This window comes from Eleutherodactylus coqui, chromosome 3, assembly GCF_035609145.1.
Source record: "Eleutherodactylus coqui strain aEleCoq1 chromosome 3, aEleCoq1.hap1, whole genome shotgun sequence".
Classification (NCBI taxonomy): Eukaryota; Metazoa; Chordata; class Amphibia; order Anura; family Eleutherodactylidae; genus Eleutherodactylus; species Eleutherodactylus coqui.
The window spans coordinates 28362391-28381805 of record NC_089839.1 but is presented as its reverse complement, the minus strand read 5'-3'; the positions used below and the strand labels follow the sequence as shown (position 1 = coordinate 28381805).

General features: G+C 44.9%; 1 protein-coding gene across 2 annotated transcripts in view; it reads left to right on the top strand.

Annotated features, from left to right (window-relative positions):
• The window catches only part of LOC136620531 (zinc finger protein 420-like), a 254703-nt gene that overhangs the window by 49790 nt on the left and 185498 nt on the right, over positions 1-19415 (top strand). The window contains exons 11-12 of one of the 2 annotated variants that reach the window (XM_066595379.1): positions 5075-5132; positions 6820-9614. The exons of the other annotated variant lie outside the window; for it this stretch is intronic. Coding sequence (XP_066451476.1) covers positions 5075-5132; positions 6820-8744 — 1983 coding nt within the window. The 3' untranslated portion in view covers positions 8745-9614. Of the gene's footprint in view, positions 1-5074; positions 5133-6819; positions 9615-19415 lie in introns of those variants that run through there. 2 annotated transcript variants of the gene reach the window in all.

Sequence of the window (19415 nt, the reverse complement as noted above, 5' to 3'; positions counted from 1 at the left end):
ATGAGAATGTATTTTTTTTAACTGGTAGGTCCACATCCCAGGACCGTTTGGGGGGGAAGTACCGTTCAACTTTCCATTTTAGTGAAGTGTTTTAATTTTATTGTGGTCCACAGTTTCATTCAGTTGAGGCTGGGGAGTACCGATAGTGCACAGATGGACATAAGATAGTTCCACATCCCAGTACCACTGGGAGTATCGCTCAAGTTTCCATTGTGCTGAAATAGTTCTTTTTTTTAAAAATGTTTTTAAAGGGGTTGTCCCGCGCCGAAACGGGTTTTTTTTTTTTTCAACCCCCCCCCCCCCCCCCATTCGGCGCGAGACAACCCCGATGCAGGGGTTAAAAAAGAGCACCGGGCAGCGCTTACCTTAATCCCCGCGCTCCGGTGACTTCTTACTTACCCGATGAAGATGGCCGCGGGGATCCTCTCAGCTCGTGGACCGCAGGGCTTCTGTGCGGTCCATTGCCGATTCCAGCCTCCTGATTGACGGCACGTGACGGGGCGGAGCTACACGGAGCTACACGGAGCCCCATTGAGAAGAGAAGAAGACCTGGACTGCGCAAGCGTGTCTAATTTGGCCATTAGACGGCGAAAATTAGACGGAAACCTCTCATGGAGACGAGGACGCCAGCAACGGAGCAGGTAAGTGAAAAACTTTTTATAACTTCTGTATGGCTCATAATTAATGCACAATGTACATTACAAAGTAATTAATATGGCCATACAGAAGTGTATAGACCCACTTGCTGCCGCGGGACAACCCCTTTAATTATCAATTGAGACACATATCCAGCATCATAACCATGATTCAGACATCTTTAACAACTCTAAGGTCTAATAGCTGGACTAGTGCATATGTTGATGCAGCATGAAGCAATCTTTGACTGCCGATCAGCAGAGGTTTAGGTGGACACAGTCCCAATATATAATTTCTCATTTTATAAACTATCAACCAGAGACTAATAAAAGAAGCAAAAACGAAACAATAAAAAAGTAGGAGCAAGATAATATGTAGGAATAATGCAAAGGAGAAACAAAAACAAAAAGAGTGGTATACTCACAAATTAGAGACCAGAAAGTCTTGATCTGGGAACATGTTCATAAACTGTGGAATAAATTGGCTTTTGGTGCTTTGCATTTAACCCTTACAATCCACTGTCTGACGTCTGAAGACATTATGATTTAAGGCTGTACAGCTCCGTTGTTGGAAGACGTCTGTCGGGGTTCTCTTACTGTATATTGCCAGCCTCTCTGCTGTCGGAGCCCATCCAATGTGTCACCTCATGCAGTACTGGCTTTAGCCAGCGTACAGCGCCATTGTATAACTGCAGAAAAAGAGTAAGCCCCCTAGGAAAACCAGGATACAAATTGGATTGGAAAGGGTTAAAACACTTTGAGGTGGGGTAGATTCCCATGTGATGCCCTCTTGCAGGGGTTATATAAGACCTGTGGACGACCTGTAGTCTCATTTCCAGGAACTTGGACGAGGGCAAATATTTGTAAGCCAACAACACCGATTCCATGATCAATGGTCGTCCAGAGACCATTTTCTATCCGGTAGGTCAATATCATCCTGCTCCCGCATATTACGTATTAGTCTATACAGCCTGGATATCATTCCCCGCACGCCCACCATCCTAGAAGTCCATGTGACACCTGTCTGTGTCCAGTCAATCTCCTGAGGTGCGGCAAGAGTTCCTGGATATAGGGCGTAGTCTGTAAATATGAAAATAGCAGAACTGACAGCTCAGGGAGCTTCTGTTTCATTTCCTCATGTGACAAAATACGTTTTTCTTTCTTGTGTAGCAGTTAGTCTATCGAGTCAATCCCTCGAGCCCACCAATCTTAGAAAATGTTGTGTGGGTTATTGTGCTGAAACTTGGGGTTGTTAATAAAAGATAGTTGTGGGGATATATGTGGGGATGCATGACTGTCGCGATGTAGTTTGTCCCACGTCTTCCAAGCCACAAGTATTTGGGGGTTACGCTTCAGTCTCTGGTACTTCTGCGTAGGGAGGTGAAGGATATTTTGTAACTGTATTGGGCCAGACATTTTCTGCTCGAGCAGTTTGTTTGTAAAATTCGTCTGGGAATATATCCAATCATGAATAATGCGAGCCTGTACTGCTAGATTGTAGTCCCTTATATGAGGGAGATTGATTCCACCATTGACTTTATGTTTTTGTAATGTTTTAAGAGCTATGCACGGTCTGTCCCCACCCCAAATGAAGTTTCTGTATCAATAAATAATTGATCTTTTTTATGTCTTTTAGTTTTAAAAATCTCTGCAGAGAATGTAGGATGTATAGCAGACGGGGAAATTCTGTCATTTTTAAAAGATTAGCTCTTCCCAAAAAGGACACAGTGACGTTTTTCCATAAATTTAGAATCATTTTCAGTTTTTTAATTTAGGGTTCAGTGTTTGTTTTATATAATTTAGAAGGACATCTTGTGACCTTTATTCCCAGATATTGTATGGAATGCTTTTCCCAATGGAAGGGGTATTGGGCCATCCACAAAAGTTTAGCCAATCCTTTTAACAGTAGCACTTCCGTTTTGTCTCAATTTAAGGTATAGCCAGAGAGCTCTCCAATTTTCTCGATTCCTTGTAATAAGGGCGTCAGTGTCTCTTTTGGGTTGCTGAGTATCAAAAATATGCTGTTTGCAAATGCTTCCGCCTTAATTTCCAAATCAGCCTAGCTGGCTCCATTAATGAGTGGGGTATTTATTAAGTGCCTGAGCAATGGGTCTATGGATGAATTAAAAAGTAATGGGGAGAGGGGGCAGCCTTGACGGGCCCCTCTAAATAAGTCAATGGTTGGGGTATTAAGGCCATTAACTGTGAGGCTACTGGTGGCATTTGTATGTACGTGTATCATGTTTTATAATTTACATATGTCTGTCCAAAACTACGCCACCCAGTATCATATTTTTATCAAAAGCTTTCTCAGCATCTAGACTCAATAGCATCAATACTGGACTATTGGGACTTTGTGTGGCAACCGTTGCCGCTATAGCAGCTCTGATATTTTTTAAAGCATTTCTTCCACGTGTGAAGCCCTTCTGCAATGGGTCGAGTATAGAGGGGAGAATAGATTGAAGCCTATCAGTATCTCTGATAGTAAAGCTATTTGTCTACATGAATGTGGGTCAGCAACACAGATCCGTGGAGCGCAGAGATATAACAGGTCCCTCCTCTTCAACAGTCCAGAGGGAGATAGAAGACACATATATTTGGAGGAGGATGGAGAAGAGGAGGTGTCAAGTTCCAAAGAGTAACAATCTGTTATAGCCGTGGCACGGGGTGAGGCAGGCTTTGGTGGGGACATAGACAGTTGAAGTCCTTTGTGTTCTTTTTCTTTAGCAGTTTTAGATGGTTTACTTTTTTGTTTTCCGGTTGCTGTTATTTTTCACCGAATCCAGCTGGCGTGTTACTCATGTTGAGGTACCCGCGTTGCGTTCATTTAAGTATCTGTCCATACTTGGACCTCTCCAGGTCTAGGGGTTTCAGGAGCTTGCATAAACAAAGGTCAAAAATTTCGCTCCATCTGTAAGATCAATGAAGATTTATCAGCAGGTCGATGATATGGATGTGGCTCCTCATCTGATAATTATGCAGTAGCCATCCAAGTTAGTGGCACCCTAAGAGATTGAATCATGGCCAGCATTTTCTCCCGCGGTTTACAATGGTCTTGGTCTATGGGGGTTTAAACTGTCTTGCTATATTGTGCTCTCACTGGTACAGCCTCTCTTCTCCAGTTTGTCAACAGTCCTGAGCAATAACACTTGTTAGGGCAGCAATGGGGACAGACGTGACCCAGGCTGTGTGTTATGGCCCTTGACTCCCGTGGGTCTCAGCAGTTGGCTGCAGGGTGCTTGGTGTTGGTGGACCATGTGAACCCCCTGCGCCGACTCTTACCTCCAATTCCATCCAGTGCAGCCGCGATGCTCCTGCGATGAGTAGGGTGGTCATAAATCCAGGCCGCGGCTCCGACTGTCACTAGGCCTCAGTGGGCAGGTAGTTGCACTGTAGGTGTTGGTGTCGGGAGTGGTGCAGATATAGTTTGCCAGAGAATCTTTGCCACCAGAAACGCTCCAGGGCGTGGAGTGGTTGGACCCCCCCAGTGTCCGAAGCAGTAGGGGCCCCAAGCCTCCGGAGCCAACTTGGCCGCACCCAGGTAGTGGTGAGGCGACGGTGGCAGAATCCTACAATGTATCAGGAAGGGTTTCTCCCAGCAGCAGGTGATGAGTGCCAGGGGGCCAGGCGACACGCAGATCAGCCTGAACTCTAGGCCACAGCTTTATGCACAGCTAGGCCACAGTGGATCAATGACCTTGTCGCAGGGGTCCAGGGCGGGAGCAGCAGGCAAGTGGAGGTCACCGAAGGTCTTTGCCAGAGGTAGTGGAGTGGCCGTGTCCCTGCAACATTCACGGTGGCCGAAACTTCAGACCAAGGCTCCAGAACCATCCAGCCCATGCCCGGGGAGCGGTGTGGAGATGGCGGATTTAATTGTAGAGGGGCACCGCAGTTCTCTTTAACGTCTTTGGGGTGCTGGGGGGGCTACGTCACATGTGTGTTGACTGGAAATTACGCCACGGCTTTGCACTTCGCTAGGCCGCTGCGGGCCAGTGGCTGTGTCGCAGGGTTCCGTATTAGGGCGCCACAGTTGGAAGGGAGCTTACCGGGATCCCCTGCTGCTGAAGAAGTCTTGGGAAGTGATGTATCCTGGGCCTCACGGCGCTGCTGTTTTCCGTGCCTCCACGGATCCTCCAAGGGCGGTGAGTTGGGGCTTCCCCAAGACAAATATGGGGGTATCAATCACCTATAACTGCTTCGGGGCACCAAAAGGGTTCCAATGTCGCTGAGGTCAGGAGTCAGTGAAGGATCTCTGTAAGACGCATCCCACTTTGGTGCCCAGGAGAGAAGTCCGTGGTAAAGTGTTTTAATTTGATGGTGGTCCACAGTTTCATTCAGTTAAGGCTGGGGAGCGCAGATAGTGCAAAGTACTGATGGACATAAGATAAATTAGGGGTCTTTTTTTTTTCTCATCTCTTTTTTTTGTGGGATTCTTGCAGGAAAGTTCTAACGTAACAATGAGTGGACTCGATAAATCCATATCGGTGTCGGTGAATGGTAAGAGCCTTTCATAAATCTTGTTTGAATGTATTCTATTAATGGGAAGCTCAGAATATCATCTTCCACCTGATCATTACTATTACCAATTTATTGCCTCAACCTGTGTTATATGGACCCCATGAGGTACACACCATGTCTTTAGGCGACACTTGCACTGTTTGCAGGCTGTGAATTTATTGGGAAGGCAGTTTTATTAGAACCCGGACTACAGACTTTGAAACAGGAAGAGAAGTAGTTGGTGAGCAGAGTGTGATTGTGGTAGATATGAAGCCCTTTAATTTATATTTCTTTACTCATGATTCTTCCATTCTCCTAATCTATAGATGATCTATTCTCAAGATAGTTGATTGCTGGGGGTCTGCCTACTTGGGATCTTTTTTCTGATCACCTGACTGAAGAGACCATTAACATCACATTCTTTCATCACATGGCCTGAGAGCAGCTCCAGCCCATTCAAGTGAATGGAATGGAGCAGCTATACCAGGCACAACCACTATACAGCTGATCCCCCACTAATCAATTATTAATGACCGATCCTGAGGATGTGTCATCAATAGTTTAATGCCGGAAAGCCACATTTAATATGTAATATTATACTCCCAGGATATGCCAGAAATGTCTGATAGATATGATTACAGGGCTAAAAGGGCTGTCACATTACCCAGTTAGATGAGAAACCCACGTCTGGCTACTCATCCACCTAGTTTGGTGTTACTATAACTGCCATTGAAGTTAATGGGCATAATTGAAGCTGCGTAGTGCAGCCACTATGCTATTTCCATTACATGGGAGTTATTGAAACAGCATTATGCTTTGTGCTACACAGTTTGGTATCAAGAACATCTTAAAAAGGAAACACAATTGATATTTTTTTTGTTAACCCACCTCCTCAAATGAACAGAATATAGAAAAGGTGATTAAAGGGGTTATCCATTTCCTGGACATCTCCTCTTCAATAGGCCTAGGTGCATTAAAATAATAAACTGAAATATACATATCCCTGAATGGCCACTGGGACATTCTGACAACTCCTAGGTATATTTTGGATGTTAATGAATATATACCCTGCTTTACATTTTTCTTACATTTAATTGGTATAATAATTCTTGCAATGCGAAAATAATGATGTTTTAAAATTTAAAGGGGTTTTCCAGTGAAATAATAGTGATGACCTTGTGCTGCAAATACACAGAGGTCGGAGCGGAAGCCTCCGTGCCGACCTCTGTGTAGTGGCTGGTGCTTGTAACTGCAGGCATGGCTGCCATTGAAATCAATAACACTATATGGAGGTCGGTGTGGAGGCTTCCGCTCCAACCTCTGTGTATTTGCAGAGCTGACAGCATGCGCTCGATCAGCATATCGTCCAGAGTCCTGAGTGATGGACCTCAGCCAATCAACTATTGATGACCTTTTCTGATGATAGGTCAACAATAGTATTTCACTGGAAACCTCCTTTAAATTTTAGCTATCTCTACTAGAAATTATATTCTGTAATCTTTACAAAGCATTTACAAATACTATGTTTTTGTTTTGTCTTCTGTCTTTCATACATTTACTTAAGTTATCCTGTTTTTCTTGTATTATCCATTTTAGTATGTTTCCTTGCTATTGTTTCAATAAAGCTTGATTTGGTTAATTGAAAAAAAGAAAAATAGGGGGAAAATCATTATTTCTTTTACTCCAGGTGAAGACTGGAGTAGAGGCCACCATGGACACCTCGTATCTCTAAATGAAGTAGAAGATAATACCACACAACCTAATTCAATACCCCTTACTGATGGCACTAGTGACAGGAAACCTTCTTCACTGATTGGCAAACAAATAACTGGCCGTAGACGGGGGAAAAAACTTCCATGTCGCTCAGATTTTAAAAAGAAATCAAATCTTTCTACGCACCGGAGAACTGACAAAGATGAAAAGCAAATTTCATGTTCAGAATGTGGGAAATGTTATAATTATAGAAGCAGTCTTGCATATCATTTAAAAACTCATACAGGGGAGAAGCCATTTTCATGTTCAGAATGTGGGAAATGTTTTCATCTGAAAGGAAATCTTGAGACTCATTTAATAATTCACACAGGAGAGAAGCCATTTTCATGTCCTGAATGTGGGAAATGTTTTAATAATAAAAGCACTCTTGCAAGTCATTTAAAAAATCACACAGATGAGAAACCATTTTCATGTACTGAATGTGGGAAATGTTTTAGTAGGAAATCAGATTTTGTTAAACATCAGAAATTTCACACAGGAGAGAATGCATTTTCATGTGCAGAATGTGGGAAATGTTTTCATCTGAAAGGAAATGTTGAGGCTCATTTAAAAATGCACACAGGAGAGAAGCCATTTTCATGTCCTGAATGTGGGAAATGTTTTTATCTGAAAGGAAATCTTGAGGCTCATTTAAAAATTCACACAGGAGATAAGCCATTTTCATGTCCTGAATGTGGGAAATGTTTTCATGTGAAAGGAAGTCTTAAGTCTCATTTAAAAATTCATACAGGGGAGAAGCCATTTTCATGTCCTCAATGTGGGAAATGTTTTAATCATAAAAGCACTCTTACAAGTCATTTAACAAATCACACAGGGAAGAAGCCATTTTCATGTCCTGAATGTGAAAAATGTTTTAGTGAGAAATCAAAGCTTGTGAGACATTTAAAATCTCACACAGGAGAAAAGCCATTTTCATGTGCAGAATGTGGGAAATGTTTTCATGTGAAAGGAAATCTTGAGGCTCATTTAAAAATTCACACAGGAGAGAAGCCATTTTCATGTCCTGAATGTGGGAAATGTTTTCATGTGAAAGGAAATCTTAAGTCTCATTTAAAAATTCATACAGGAGAGAAGCCATTTTCATGTCCTGAATGTGGGAAATGTTTTAATCATAAAAGCACTCTTACAAGTCATTTAACAATTCACACAGGGGAGAAGCCATTTTCATGTCCTGAATGTGGAAAATGTTTTAGTGATAAATCATGTCTTGTGAGACATTTAAAATCTCACACAGGAGAAAAGCCATTTTCATGTACTGAATGTGGGAAATGTTTTAGCAAGAAAACGTATTTAGTTGCACATCTGAGAATCCACACAGGGGAGAAGCCATTTTCATGTCCTGAATGTGGGAAATGTTTTAATCGTAAATGCACTCTTGCAAGTCATTTAATAATTCACACAGGGGAGAAGCCATTTTCATGTCCTGAATGTGGGAAATGTTTTAGTGAGAAATCAACTCTTGCAAGACATTTAAAAACTCACACAGGAGAGAAGCCATTTTCATGTCCTGAATGTGGGAAATGTTTTAATCATAAAAGCACTCTTGCAAGTCATTTAAAAGCTCACACAGGAGAGAAGCCATTTTCATGTCCTGAATGTGGGAAATGTTTTCATGCGACAAGAAATCTTAAGTCTCATTTAAAAATTCATACAGGGGAGAAGCCATTTTCATGTCCTGAATGTGAGAAATGTTTTACTCATAAAATCACTCTTACAAGTCATTTAAAAACTCACACAGGGGAGAAGCCATTTTCATGTACTGAATGTGGAAAATGTTTTAGTGCAAAATCAACTCTTGCTCGACATCAGAGAACTCACACAGGAGAGAAGTCATTTTAATGATCAGATTATTGTAAATATTACAATCGTGGAACCTCATTGTAGGATCTGCTGCCTCCGACCGCTTTCAAATGAGCGTATATTAACTTTGGTCCTTGTTTTGTGGACCAGAATATGTAGCTAATGTAAATCTATATATCTACTCAAACACAATGTAGTTCCTGCCTAATTTCCACTGTAGAATGCAAGCTGAAATTCTGCGCCAACATATAATACAGTGTAGAGAATGGGGATTTAGGAAATCCCATCCACTTACAGTGGAAAAAAATCAGCAGTGAAGATAGTCAAGCTGCAAACTTTCACATCCGCAGCATGCTCTATTTGCTGCGGAAATGCTACAGATCTTCACAGCAGTTATTCATACATTATAATTAATCTTACTATGGAAATCAGGTGGATTTTGGTGTGGATTTATTCCGCGAAGTGTGATCAGACTCTTGGGATGCCTTCTGATGTATAACTTACCCCCAACAGGAGCCATAGCATAACAGGACGGTGCAGGCAGGACTTCTCAAAGGACCTGTGCCAAACAATTATAATGCTCAGATTGGGCACACACCGCCACTGTGCCCACACAATCAGGAGCAGGACTGTAAAACATAGCCACCAGTCTGATGGGAATGGTTGTCAGTAGGGATGAGCGAGCTTACTCGGAAAAGCACTACTCGCTCGAGTAATGTGCTTTATCCGAGTATCGGTGTGCTCGTCCCTGAAAATTCGGGTGCCGCTGCGGCTGACAGGTGAGTCGCAGCGGGGAGCAGGGGAGAGTGGGCGGGAGAGAGGGATAGAAAGATCTTACCTCCGTTCCTCCCCGCTCTCCCCTGCAGCTCCCCGCTCCGTGCCGGCACCCGAATCTTCAGGGACGAGCACAGCGATACTCAGATAAAGCAAATTACTCGAGCAAGTAGTGCTTTTCCGAGTACGCTCGCTCATCCCTAGTTCTCAGTCGCCTTACCCCTTGTATGCGGCAACTAAAGCTGATTGAGCATTCGCATATTAAAGTGTGAATGAAGTCAAATAGTCGCCCCTTTTACTCTCTCCTTCTATGAGCAAACAAAACTGTCATCTGATAAGGATCAGTATTACGGACCATGTTTTTTATTTCTGATGTGTAGGACAATAAGGAGACTGAGGAATGAGACTTCATTAAGTTAAATCAAAGATTTGTCCCATTCCACATGATTAAAAGCTACTCTTTGGGTTCCCGTACACGCAGGGTTTCTCCGCGGTAAAGCACAGGTGAAGCTCTGCTGATTGCTGGCGGGCATATGAACTCATCCCGTTGTTTGAATTAACTGGTAAGGTGCTGACTGGTGATCAGTGGAGCTCCATTTGTATTTTGCTACAGAGAAGTCTTACATGTACAGGCACCCTTTGGAAAACATAGGACCCATTGGATCTGGATTAACCTCTTAATGATCAGCGTGTTTTGGTCCTTTGTGACCTGACACTTTTTAGAGATTTAGCACACTGGGTGATTCAACTGCCATAATTTTGTTTTCTTGGGTTACAAAAATACATTTTGTATATTTTTTTATGATGCATAGGTCTGTTTTTAGTACCTTTTTTTTTAAAAAAGTTAGCTTTTTATGTTTTATTAGAGGTAGTATGTCTGAAAAGTTAAAAAAAATGTTTTGTTTAGTTCTTTATGTTAGTGTAAATTGCAAATGTTAATAAAGTATGAGAATGGGTAAATTGTTTGTCATTTTTATCTATACTTTGTATAGTCTTACATTACAAGATTGGTGTGGTGTGGTTTTTTTTATCAGTAATTTTTTTAATATATGCTTTCCTAACATGTTCCCCTATGACATCATAAAAGACATTTCTATTTAGCTGTTTTCCACTATAATTGGGGCATCCATGGGAACCCCAGTTACAGGGGAAAAGCAGCCCACTGTCATGCCCTCTGCATCTAGTACAGCTGCTTTGGGTCTGCTTAGATCCAGCAGCTCTGCCATGCCGGGGGCGCTTGTCAATCATGTACTTACTGGGTCCAATACAGGCAACGGCACTGCTGATTGCTCGTTAAATTTTATACGAGCCAGAAAAGATGCAACAAAGCTGTCTCTGACAGCCAGGCACCTGTCTAGCTAAAGCAAGTTTGCATTTACAATGGTGTATGTTTAAAACCCAGGACCACACGATGTACATATATGGTGCATACATTTAACCTCAAATCAACCATTGATGCATTTATCAGTCATTGGTCGCTCAGGAAGGATGGAGTGGGCTGGTAAGTTAAGTCATAATACTAACGACCACCTGTCCATGAGTGAGTTACATGCTCCGCTCCTAATCACCTGATGGTGACGTCATCAAAGGTCCTAAAACATAAAACACGCAGAGCCTGATGGCAGCCGTGTGCTTACAGGGCCTGTGATGATGACACCGTTATGTGATCAGTCACCTAGGCTCTGTGTCTGTGAGTGAGTTAGTTACAAGCTCCGCCCCTGATCACATGGCTGGGTCTGCTTAGATCTAGCAGCTCTACCATGTCGGGAGCGCTTGTCAGTCATATACTTACTGGGTCCCATAGAGGCAATGCCACTGCTGCTTCCTCTGTTTACTACATATTGTTCATTGAGTTTTATGTGAGCCAGAAAAGATGCAACAAAGCTGTTTCTGACAGCCAGACACTCGTCTAGCTACAGTAAGTTTAAAACCCAGGACCATACGACGTACATATATGGTGCATAAACTTAACCGCTTATCAATCAATGACAGATTTATCAGTCATTGGTCACTCAGGAAGGATGCAGTGGGCTTGTTCGTCATTCAGTTTCTGCATGTAGAAAACTGAATGAAAGATCAGCCTATGTAAACAGGTAGTCGTTCACTTAGGAACAACTGCCTGTTCATTGAGAATCCCCATCGCCTTTTACCTTCATTCACTGAGTGCTTGTTCCTGTGAAAAGCACAGGCTTGAATATTGCTGGGACAACCTGTCAGGCATATGCGCCCAACAGTTCATTCTGTATAAAGAGGCCTTTAGATAAATTACTCTGTGAGTAAGACATGTTTTGATTTTGTGTTTTCAATTCTTCGCTTACTTAATAAAGTTTATATATGTTTGTCTATGTTGGTGCAAATAATTTTTGCTATGATATGCCTCTGAGGGTCAAATTAGTTAGAAGTATATACGGGCCCGGAAATAACTTGTCAAACCACAAACAATATAATAATAATAATAATAATCTTTATTTGTATAGCGCCAACATATTCCGCAGCGCTTACATAGACAGGGGGGAATACAGAAAGACAAAATACAAACATTACAGAACCACGGTTACATATAATAATCAGTTGATGGAAACAATAGGGGTGAGGGTCCTGCTCCAACGAGCTTACATACTACAAGTAATGGGGTGATACAGAAGGTAAAGGGGCTGGAGATGTGCATTGTATGGCGAAGTGGAGAGTGAGCGATGCTATACACATAGACAATGGTCAGACATTTAGCCGTGTGACGGCAGAAACGGTGTGACTGCAGGAGCGGTTTATGATGGCTAGCAGGGATTGCAGTCAGTAGGTCAGGGAGCATGTTATCAGGCGGAGTACAGAGAGGTTTGTTTAGGGAATGCGGTATGCCTCCCTGAAGAGGTGCGTTTTTAGAGCACGCCTGAAGTTCTGCGAGTCCTGGATTGCTCGGGTAGCCTTTGGTAGTGCGTTCCAGAGGACCGGTGCTGCTCTGGAGAAGTCTTGGAGGCGGGAATGAGAAGTTCGAATTAAAGGGGCGCTCAGTCTGGTTTCATTAGCAGAGCGGAGAGCCCGGGCTGGTTGATGGATTGAGATGAGGGAGGCAATATAGGGTGGCGCTGTACTGTGGAGGGCTTTGTGGATGAAATGATATGATATGGTCAAAGTTATCTGTCTGTTGATTTACAGGCATCAGGTTTTATAGGGGCACATATTCAATTACAATACCTAAAATTTATTATAATTCAGTTATTACCACTGGTCAAAAGAAACAAACAAAATATGAATATGCAAGATAAGGAATTTTACATCTAAAATGCCAACCAGGCGCAGATTTGATTATACATGATTAACTTCTTGGAACAGTAAATCTAAACAATACGTTGTTTAGAGAGAATGTTTAGGAACATATGTGAACAGTTAGGAACATGTCAGTTTGACTCGTCAGCCAGTCCAAATGTCACAATAGCTATCTTCTGGAGCAAAACCCTTAGTGATTCACTCAGGACTTATAAAATAACCATTTAATATCCATAAATCCCCCAGAATAGGACAAATGAATACAGTGAAAAAGAGGCATACAAGATGGCCTCTTGCTTACAAAGGTGCTACACATAAGATTCATTTCACTAGCATCTATTATGAGAGTGTGCATTTCCATTTTTATTTTATTTTTTTCTCTGTCATACAAAACTATATTTTAACAATATGCTCACTTTGGATCCAAAGTGCTGTTTCGGTGGTTTAGCACCTCAGCATTTGACTCATGATGCCTCCCGGTCTTCTGGCCCGGTATTTACCTATAAACTAATCACGTCTGCTTGTAATGTAGAAGCCCCAGCTGGTTTATGGAACTGATGATATCCCATCTGGGGGCCTCCCATTGGCTGCAGCAGTCGCATGAGTAAACAACCACATGACTGTTGCAGCTGAAATAAACAGACCATCTGGAGGACCAGAACGGCAGTGCGGGGAACAGCGTGGCGGGGGAGAGATGAGTATTTCTGTTGTGTGTGCATGTGTATATATATGTATGTATATTATATATACACACACACGCAGAGGAGGGATTGTACAGATGTTTTGGGGTAGTGCATTCCAGAGGTCCGTTGCTGCTCTAGAGAGGTCCTGGAGGCGAGCATGTGAGGTTCTGTTATGTCCGCAAATGACGTGCTGGACCAACACCTGCAATTATGCACAATAATAGCCCAAAGTGCAGCAACTGAAATAAATAACACAAAATAAATGGGAAGTCTTTCCCTAAACACGTGACAATGAGGGAGAGGGCCCTGCCTCGCACAGCAGACTGATTGCTTTAATAGATGTGGGCCTGCATTCATTCCTGGGACCTAAGTAACCCTACTTGGCCAACAAAATAAAGGAACAAAGCAACCCTCAAAAGGAAACTCAAATGAAACACCACACTTAGCTGGTAGTGAAGCAGCAGCACACGGAACCGACCTCTGTTCACCTCACAGCGGAGACTATGCTGTACATGGGAGCCACTTACTACCAGCTCAGACAGCGAGCAACTGGCAATTCACAGCACTTTAGCTCAGTATCTAGCCCAGGTAAATAGCAAGCTAATCACCCTCAGGTGTGACTATATTACGTCACACCTACTGAGCTAGAAGGTGCAGAACCAAGTCAAAAACCCACACGGGACAATTCGGCAGCGTTCTCAGCACTGCTGCAACAGGTTTGGAATAGATGGTCGTTTAATGAGAATGTGTTAGCAGATTGGAGTGTGTAGGCTGGATGATGTATGGACAGAAGGGAAGTGATGTACGGTGGTGCGGCACCATAGAGAGCTTTGCGGGTGAGGTTAAGGAGTTTGAATCTAGATCTGTAATGGATGGGCAGCCAGTGCAGTGATTGGCATAGTGCAGAGGCATCTGAGAAACAGCTGGATAGGAAAATGAGTCTAGCTGCATTTAGTATGGATTGGAGAGGGAAGAGTCTGGTGCAGGGAAGGCCGATGAGTAGCGAGTTTCAGTAGTTGATTCGATAATTGATGAGAGTGACAGTGAGTGTCTTTAACGAGTCCGTTGTGAGAAATGGACGGATTTTAGTGATATTTCTGTGTTGCAGGCAGAGATTGGATGTGGAGGGTGAGGGAGAAGTCAGAATCCAGTGTTATGCCAAAACAGCAGGCGTGTTCTCTGGGGGTTACTATGGTGCCAGATACTGATATGGATGGGGGGGGGGGGGAGGGTTGGGCTGGAAGGTGGAAAATAGCTTAATCTTATTCTTTCTCATTTCTTGCTTTCTCACTATTAACTTCACCTCTCCATCACCGCTGCACTAACTCCTTCAGAACTCTACTTGCTTCTGTCACTGACCAGAACTACAACACCAACTGATCTCTCTAGAACTGGGCGGATTTATTTATACTCTAGGTCCTCCCAGGAGCATAGAGCTTGGGGGCTAGACATGTGCATGAGAATGCAGAGTGGAGCAAAACCCGATTAATGGATATATATTTATATATTGTATGAATTTAAACTGCGCAATAACAGACACTGTCGAGTATACCCGAAAACAACTTGTCTCTGAAGTTGTCTATGTACTAAGAGATATATGGTGATATAAGATAAGGACTAGAGATGAGCGAGCATACTCGTCCGAGCTTGATGCTCGTTTGAGTATTAGGGTGTTCGAGATGCTCGTTACTCGAGACGAACACCACGCTGTACTCGAGTCAATTCCATTTCCTTCCCTACATGTTTAGCGCCATTTTCTGGCCAATAGACATGCAGGGGAGGCATTACAACTTCCTCCTGTGACGTTCCAGCCCTATCCCACCCCCCTGCAGTGAGTAGCTGGTGAGATCAAGTGACCGCCCAGTACTTAAAGCGGTCCTGCCCGCGGCTCGCCTCAGACACACGCTGGCAGAGATTAGGGAAGGTGCTGTTGCTCATTCAGGCATAGTGTTAGCGTCTTCAAGAACCTCAAAAGTCCTTCTTATGGCCACATGTGACCATGTGCATTACTGTTGTGGCTGCTGGGAGCAGTATTGCACCAAAACATTTTGTTTCATCTCGGGCTCTGCAGGCTATTACAGCTATAGCGTTCTCAATATGCAGTCAATTATACAGAGTATAGGGGCAGTACTGGTGAGGCAGGGACAGTGGTAGTGTAGAATCCTGTCTACAAGAACCCCAATGGTCCTTCTTAGGGCTAACTGTGACCAAATTGTTCGCCAATAATTCCATAATCATTTACACCGCTCTGTGCGTGCCGTCAACTTCGCGCACAGCGTACGGCCACAGCCACTGATAGAGGGAAAGTCATATACAGGCTATATAGCCTGTATTCTTTTTCAAAGAAATTACAAGAAAAGCTCCTTCGTTGAGCTACCCCTGACCGTGTGGATTTTAGAGGTTGTCTGGTGGGAGTTGTAGTGCATCACTATTGCAGAGTCAGACCTTTTTGCAGCCTTGCGTATAATTTTTTTCTGGCTGCAGTTTACGTTACATAACCGCTGCCAGCCTCCAACTGTACGCCAATAATTCTATAATTATTTACACTGCTCTGTGTCTGCTCTATTCATAATCCACCATGCTGAGGGTTAGGGCTAGAGGATGTGGACGGGGGCGAGGACGCGGATGTCTAAGTGAGGTTGTGGGAACAGGCCAAGTTCCTGGTCCAGGTGAATTGCAGCCGGCTGCTGCGGGATTAGGAGAGAGGCAAGTTTCTGAGGTCCCCAGCTTCATATCACAATTTTTGGGTCCACGTGGTAGACCTTTATTACAAACAGAGCAGTATGAGCAGGTCCTGTCGTGAATGGCAGAAAATGCATCCAGCAATGTATCGACCACCTGTCTTCTATACCGTCCACTGCTGCAACTGTGAATCCTCTCGCTGCTGCTCCTCCTTCCTCCCAGCCTCCTCACTCCATCAAAATGACACATTCTGATGAGCAGACAGACTCTCAGGAACTGTTCTCGGGCCCCTGCCTTGATTGGGAAAAATGGTTCCTCTCTCACCTGAGGAGTTTGTCATGACCGATGCCCAACCTTTGGAAAGTTTCCGGGGTCCAGGTAATGAGGCTGGGGACTTCCAGCAACTGTCTCAAGAGCTTTCAGTGGGTGAGGAGGACGATGACGATGAGACACAGTTGTCTATCAGTGAGGTAGTAGTAAGGGCAGTAAGTATGAGGGAGGAGCACACAGAGGATTCGGAAGAAGAGCCGCTGGACGATGAGGTGACTGACCCCACCTGGTTTGCTAAGCCAACTGAGGACAGGTCTTCAGAGGGGGAGGCAAGTGCAGCAGCAGGACAGGTTGGAAGAGGCAGTGGGGTTGCCAGGGGTAGAGGCAGGGCCAGAGCGAAGAATCCCCCAACTGTTTCCCAAAGCACCCCCTCGCGCCAAGCCACCGTGCAGAGGCCAAGGTGTTCAAAGGTGTGGATGTTTTTCAGTGAGAGTGCGGACGACTGACGAACAGTGGTGTGCAATCTGTGTTGCAACAAGATCAGCCGGGAAGCCACCACCACCAGCATGCGCAGGCATATGATGGCCAAGCACCCCACGAGGTGGGATGAAGGCTGTTCACCGCCTTCGGGTCGCACCACTGCCTCTCCCTCTGTGCCCCAACCTGCCACTGAGATCCAACCCCCCTCTCAGGACACAGGCACGACCGTCTCCCGGCCTGCACCCACACCCTCACCTCCGCTGTCCTCAGCCCCATCCAGCAATGTCTCTCAGCGCAGCGTCCAGCCGTCGCTAGCGCAACTGTTTGAGCGCAAGCGCAAGTACGCCGCCACGCGCCCGCACGCTCAAGCGTTAAACGTGCACTTAGCTAAATTGATCAGCCTGGAGATGCTGCCGTATAGGCTTGTGGAAACGGAGGCTTTCAAAAACATGATGGCGGCGGCCCCGTGCTACTCGGTTCCCAGTCGCCACTACTTTTCCCGATGTGCCGTCCCAGCCCTGCACGACCACGTCTCCCGCAACATTGTACGTGCCCTCACCAACGCGGTTACTGCCAAGGTCCACTTAACAATGGACATGTGGACAAGCACAGGCGGGCAGGGCCACTATATCTCCCTGACAGCACATTGTGTGAATTTAGTGGAGGCTGGGACCAAGTCAGAGCCTGGGACCGCTCACGTCCTACCCACCCCCAGCTGTCGCTAGCGCAAGCGTTGGAGCGAAAGCGCAAATGCGCTGCCACACACCCGCACACTCAAGCTTTAAACATGCACATTGCCTAATTGATCAGCTTGCGTATGCTGCCGTACAGGCTTGTGGAAACGGAGGTTTTCAAAAACATAATGGCGGCGGCGGGCCCACACTACTCGGTCCCGAGTCGCCACTATTTTTCCTGGTGTGCCGTCCCAGCCCTACACCAGTACTGGGAAGGTCCACTTAACCACGGACACGTGGACAAGTACTGGCGGACAGGGCCACTATATCTCCCCGATGGCACACTGGGTGAATTTAGTGTAGGCTGGGACCGAGTCAGAAACTGGGGCTGCACACGTCCTACCCACACCCAGAATAGCAGGTCCTTCCTCAGTTCGGGTATCTGCGGCGGTCTATGCCACCTCCTCTAAACCCTCCCCCTCCTCCTCCTTCTACGCAACCTCTACCTCTCAATTAAGAAATGTGAGCAGCATGTCGCCAGCAGTCAGTGTGGCGCGACGCGGCAGCACAGCGGTGGGCAAGCATCAGCAGGCCGTGCTGAAACTTCTCAGCCTAGGTGTCAAGAGGCACATGGCCCCTGAACTATTGCAGGGTCTGACAGAGCAGACCGACCTCTGGCTTTCGCCGCTGAGCCTCCAACCAGGCATGGTCGTGTGTGACAACGGCCATAACCTGGTGGTGGCTCTGAAGCTCGCCAGCCTCACACATGGGCCATGCCTGGCCCACCTCTTCAATTTGGTGGTTCAGCAGTTTCTGAAAAACTACCCGCACTTGTCTGACCAGCTCGGCAAGGTGCGCCGCGTCTGGTGTTTAGTGAGGGTGTTTAGTGCAGCTGGGGGAATCATCATGGACAAGCGTACCCGCCTGTCAACTGCCAGTGCCGACATGCTTACACTCATAAAGATGAACAAAGCCTAGATTTCTTCAGACTTCTTTTCTCCACCGGCGGAGAGCAACGGAACCTAAAGATTCTTTTCGCTGCAACCGCAGATAAAAGCACTCCTCTCTATCTATGGGAAAACGGGGCATTTCTCTTTGTCAATCTGTCTCTGACATTAGTCCTCCTCCTGCTACTCCTCCTCCAGAAACAACACGTCATCGCGCTGAATGGCCAATTTTTCTGCGGCCCAAAAGGCTCATCTACCAATGTTTTTACAATTTTTCAAAGTTTCAAAAGTATTGATACTTTAACATGAACCAATGTTTTCAACAGGGCTGCCTACAGGCTCTGTTACAAATTAAGCAACAGTGAGCTGTATCTTTCAAAAAATATTTATGGATTTCACCTGCCCTCTCGGTTGATAAATTTTTTAGAGGTACACTTGTACTCTTGGTATACTTATTTTTCGGGCCCATGCCTACACTCTTATCCAACCAAATTTTCCGGCCTTCGCCTACGCTCATGGTACCCCAATGTTTCAGAGGTTGGCCTATACTATTACTACAGAAATTTTACTGGGGTCTGCCTGCCTATACTTCTGCTACAAGAAAGTTACAGGGATCTGCCTATACTGCTGCCATTTGAATGTTCAAGGGGTCTGCCTATACTTCTGCAACATAAATGTTACAGTGGTCTGCTTATACTGCTGCCACAAGGATGTTACTAGGGTCTGCCTATACTGCTGCCACTTAAATGTTACAGGGTCTTCCTATACTGCTGCCACAAGGATGTTACTGGGGTCTGCCTATACTGTTGCCACGTAAATTTTACAGGGGTTTGCCTATACTGCTGCAACAAGGATGTTACTGGGGTCTGCCTATACTGTTGCCAAGTAAATGTTACAGGGGTCTGACTATACTTCTGGTACAGAAATGTTACTGGG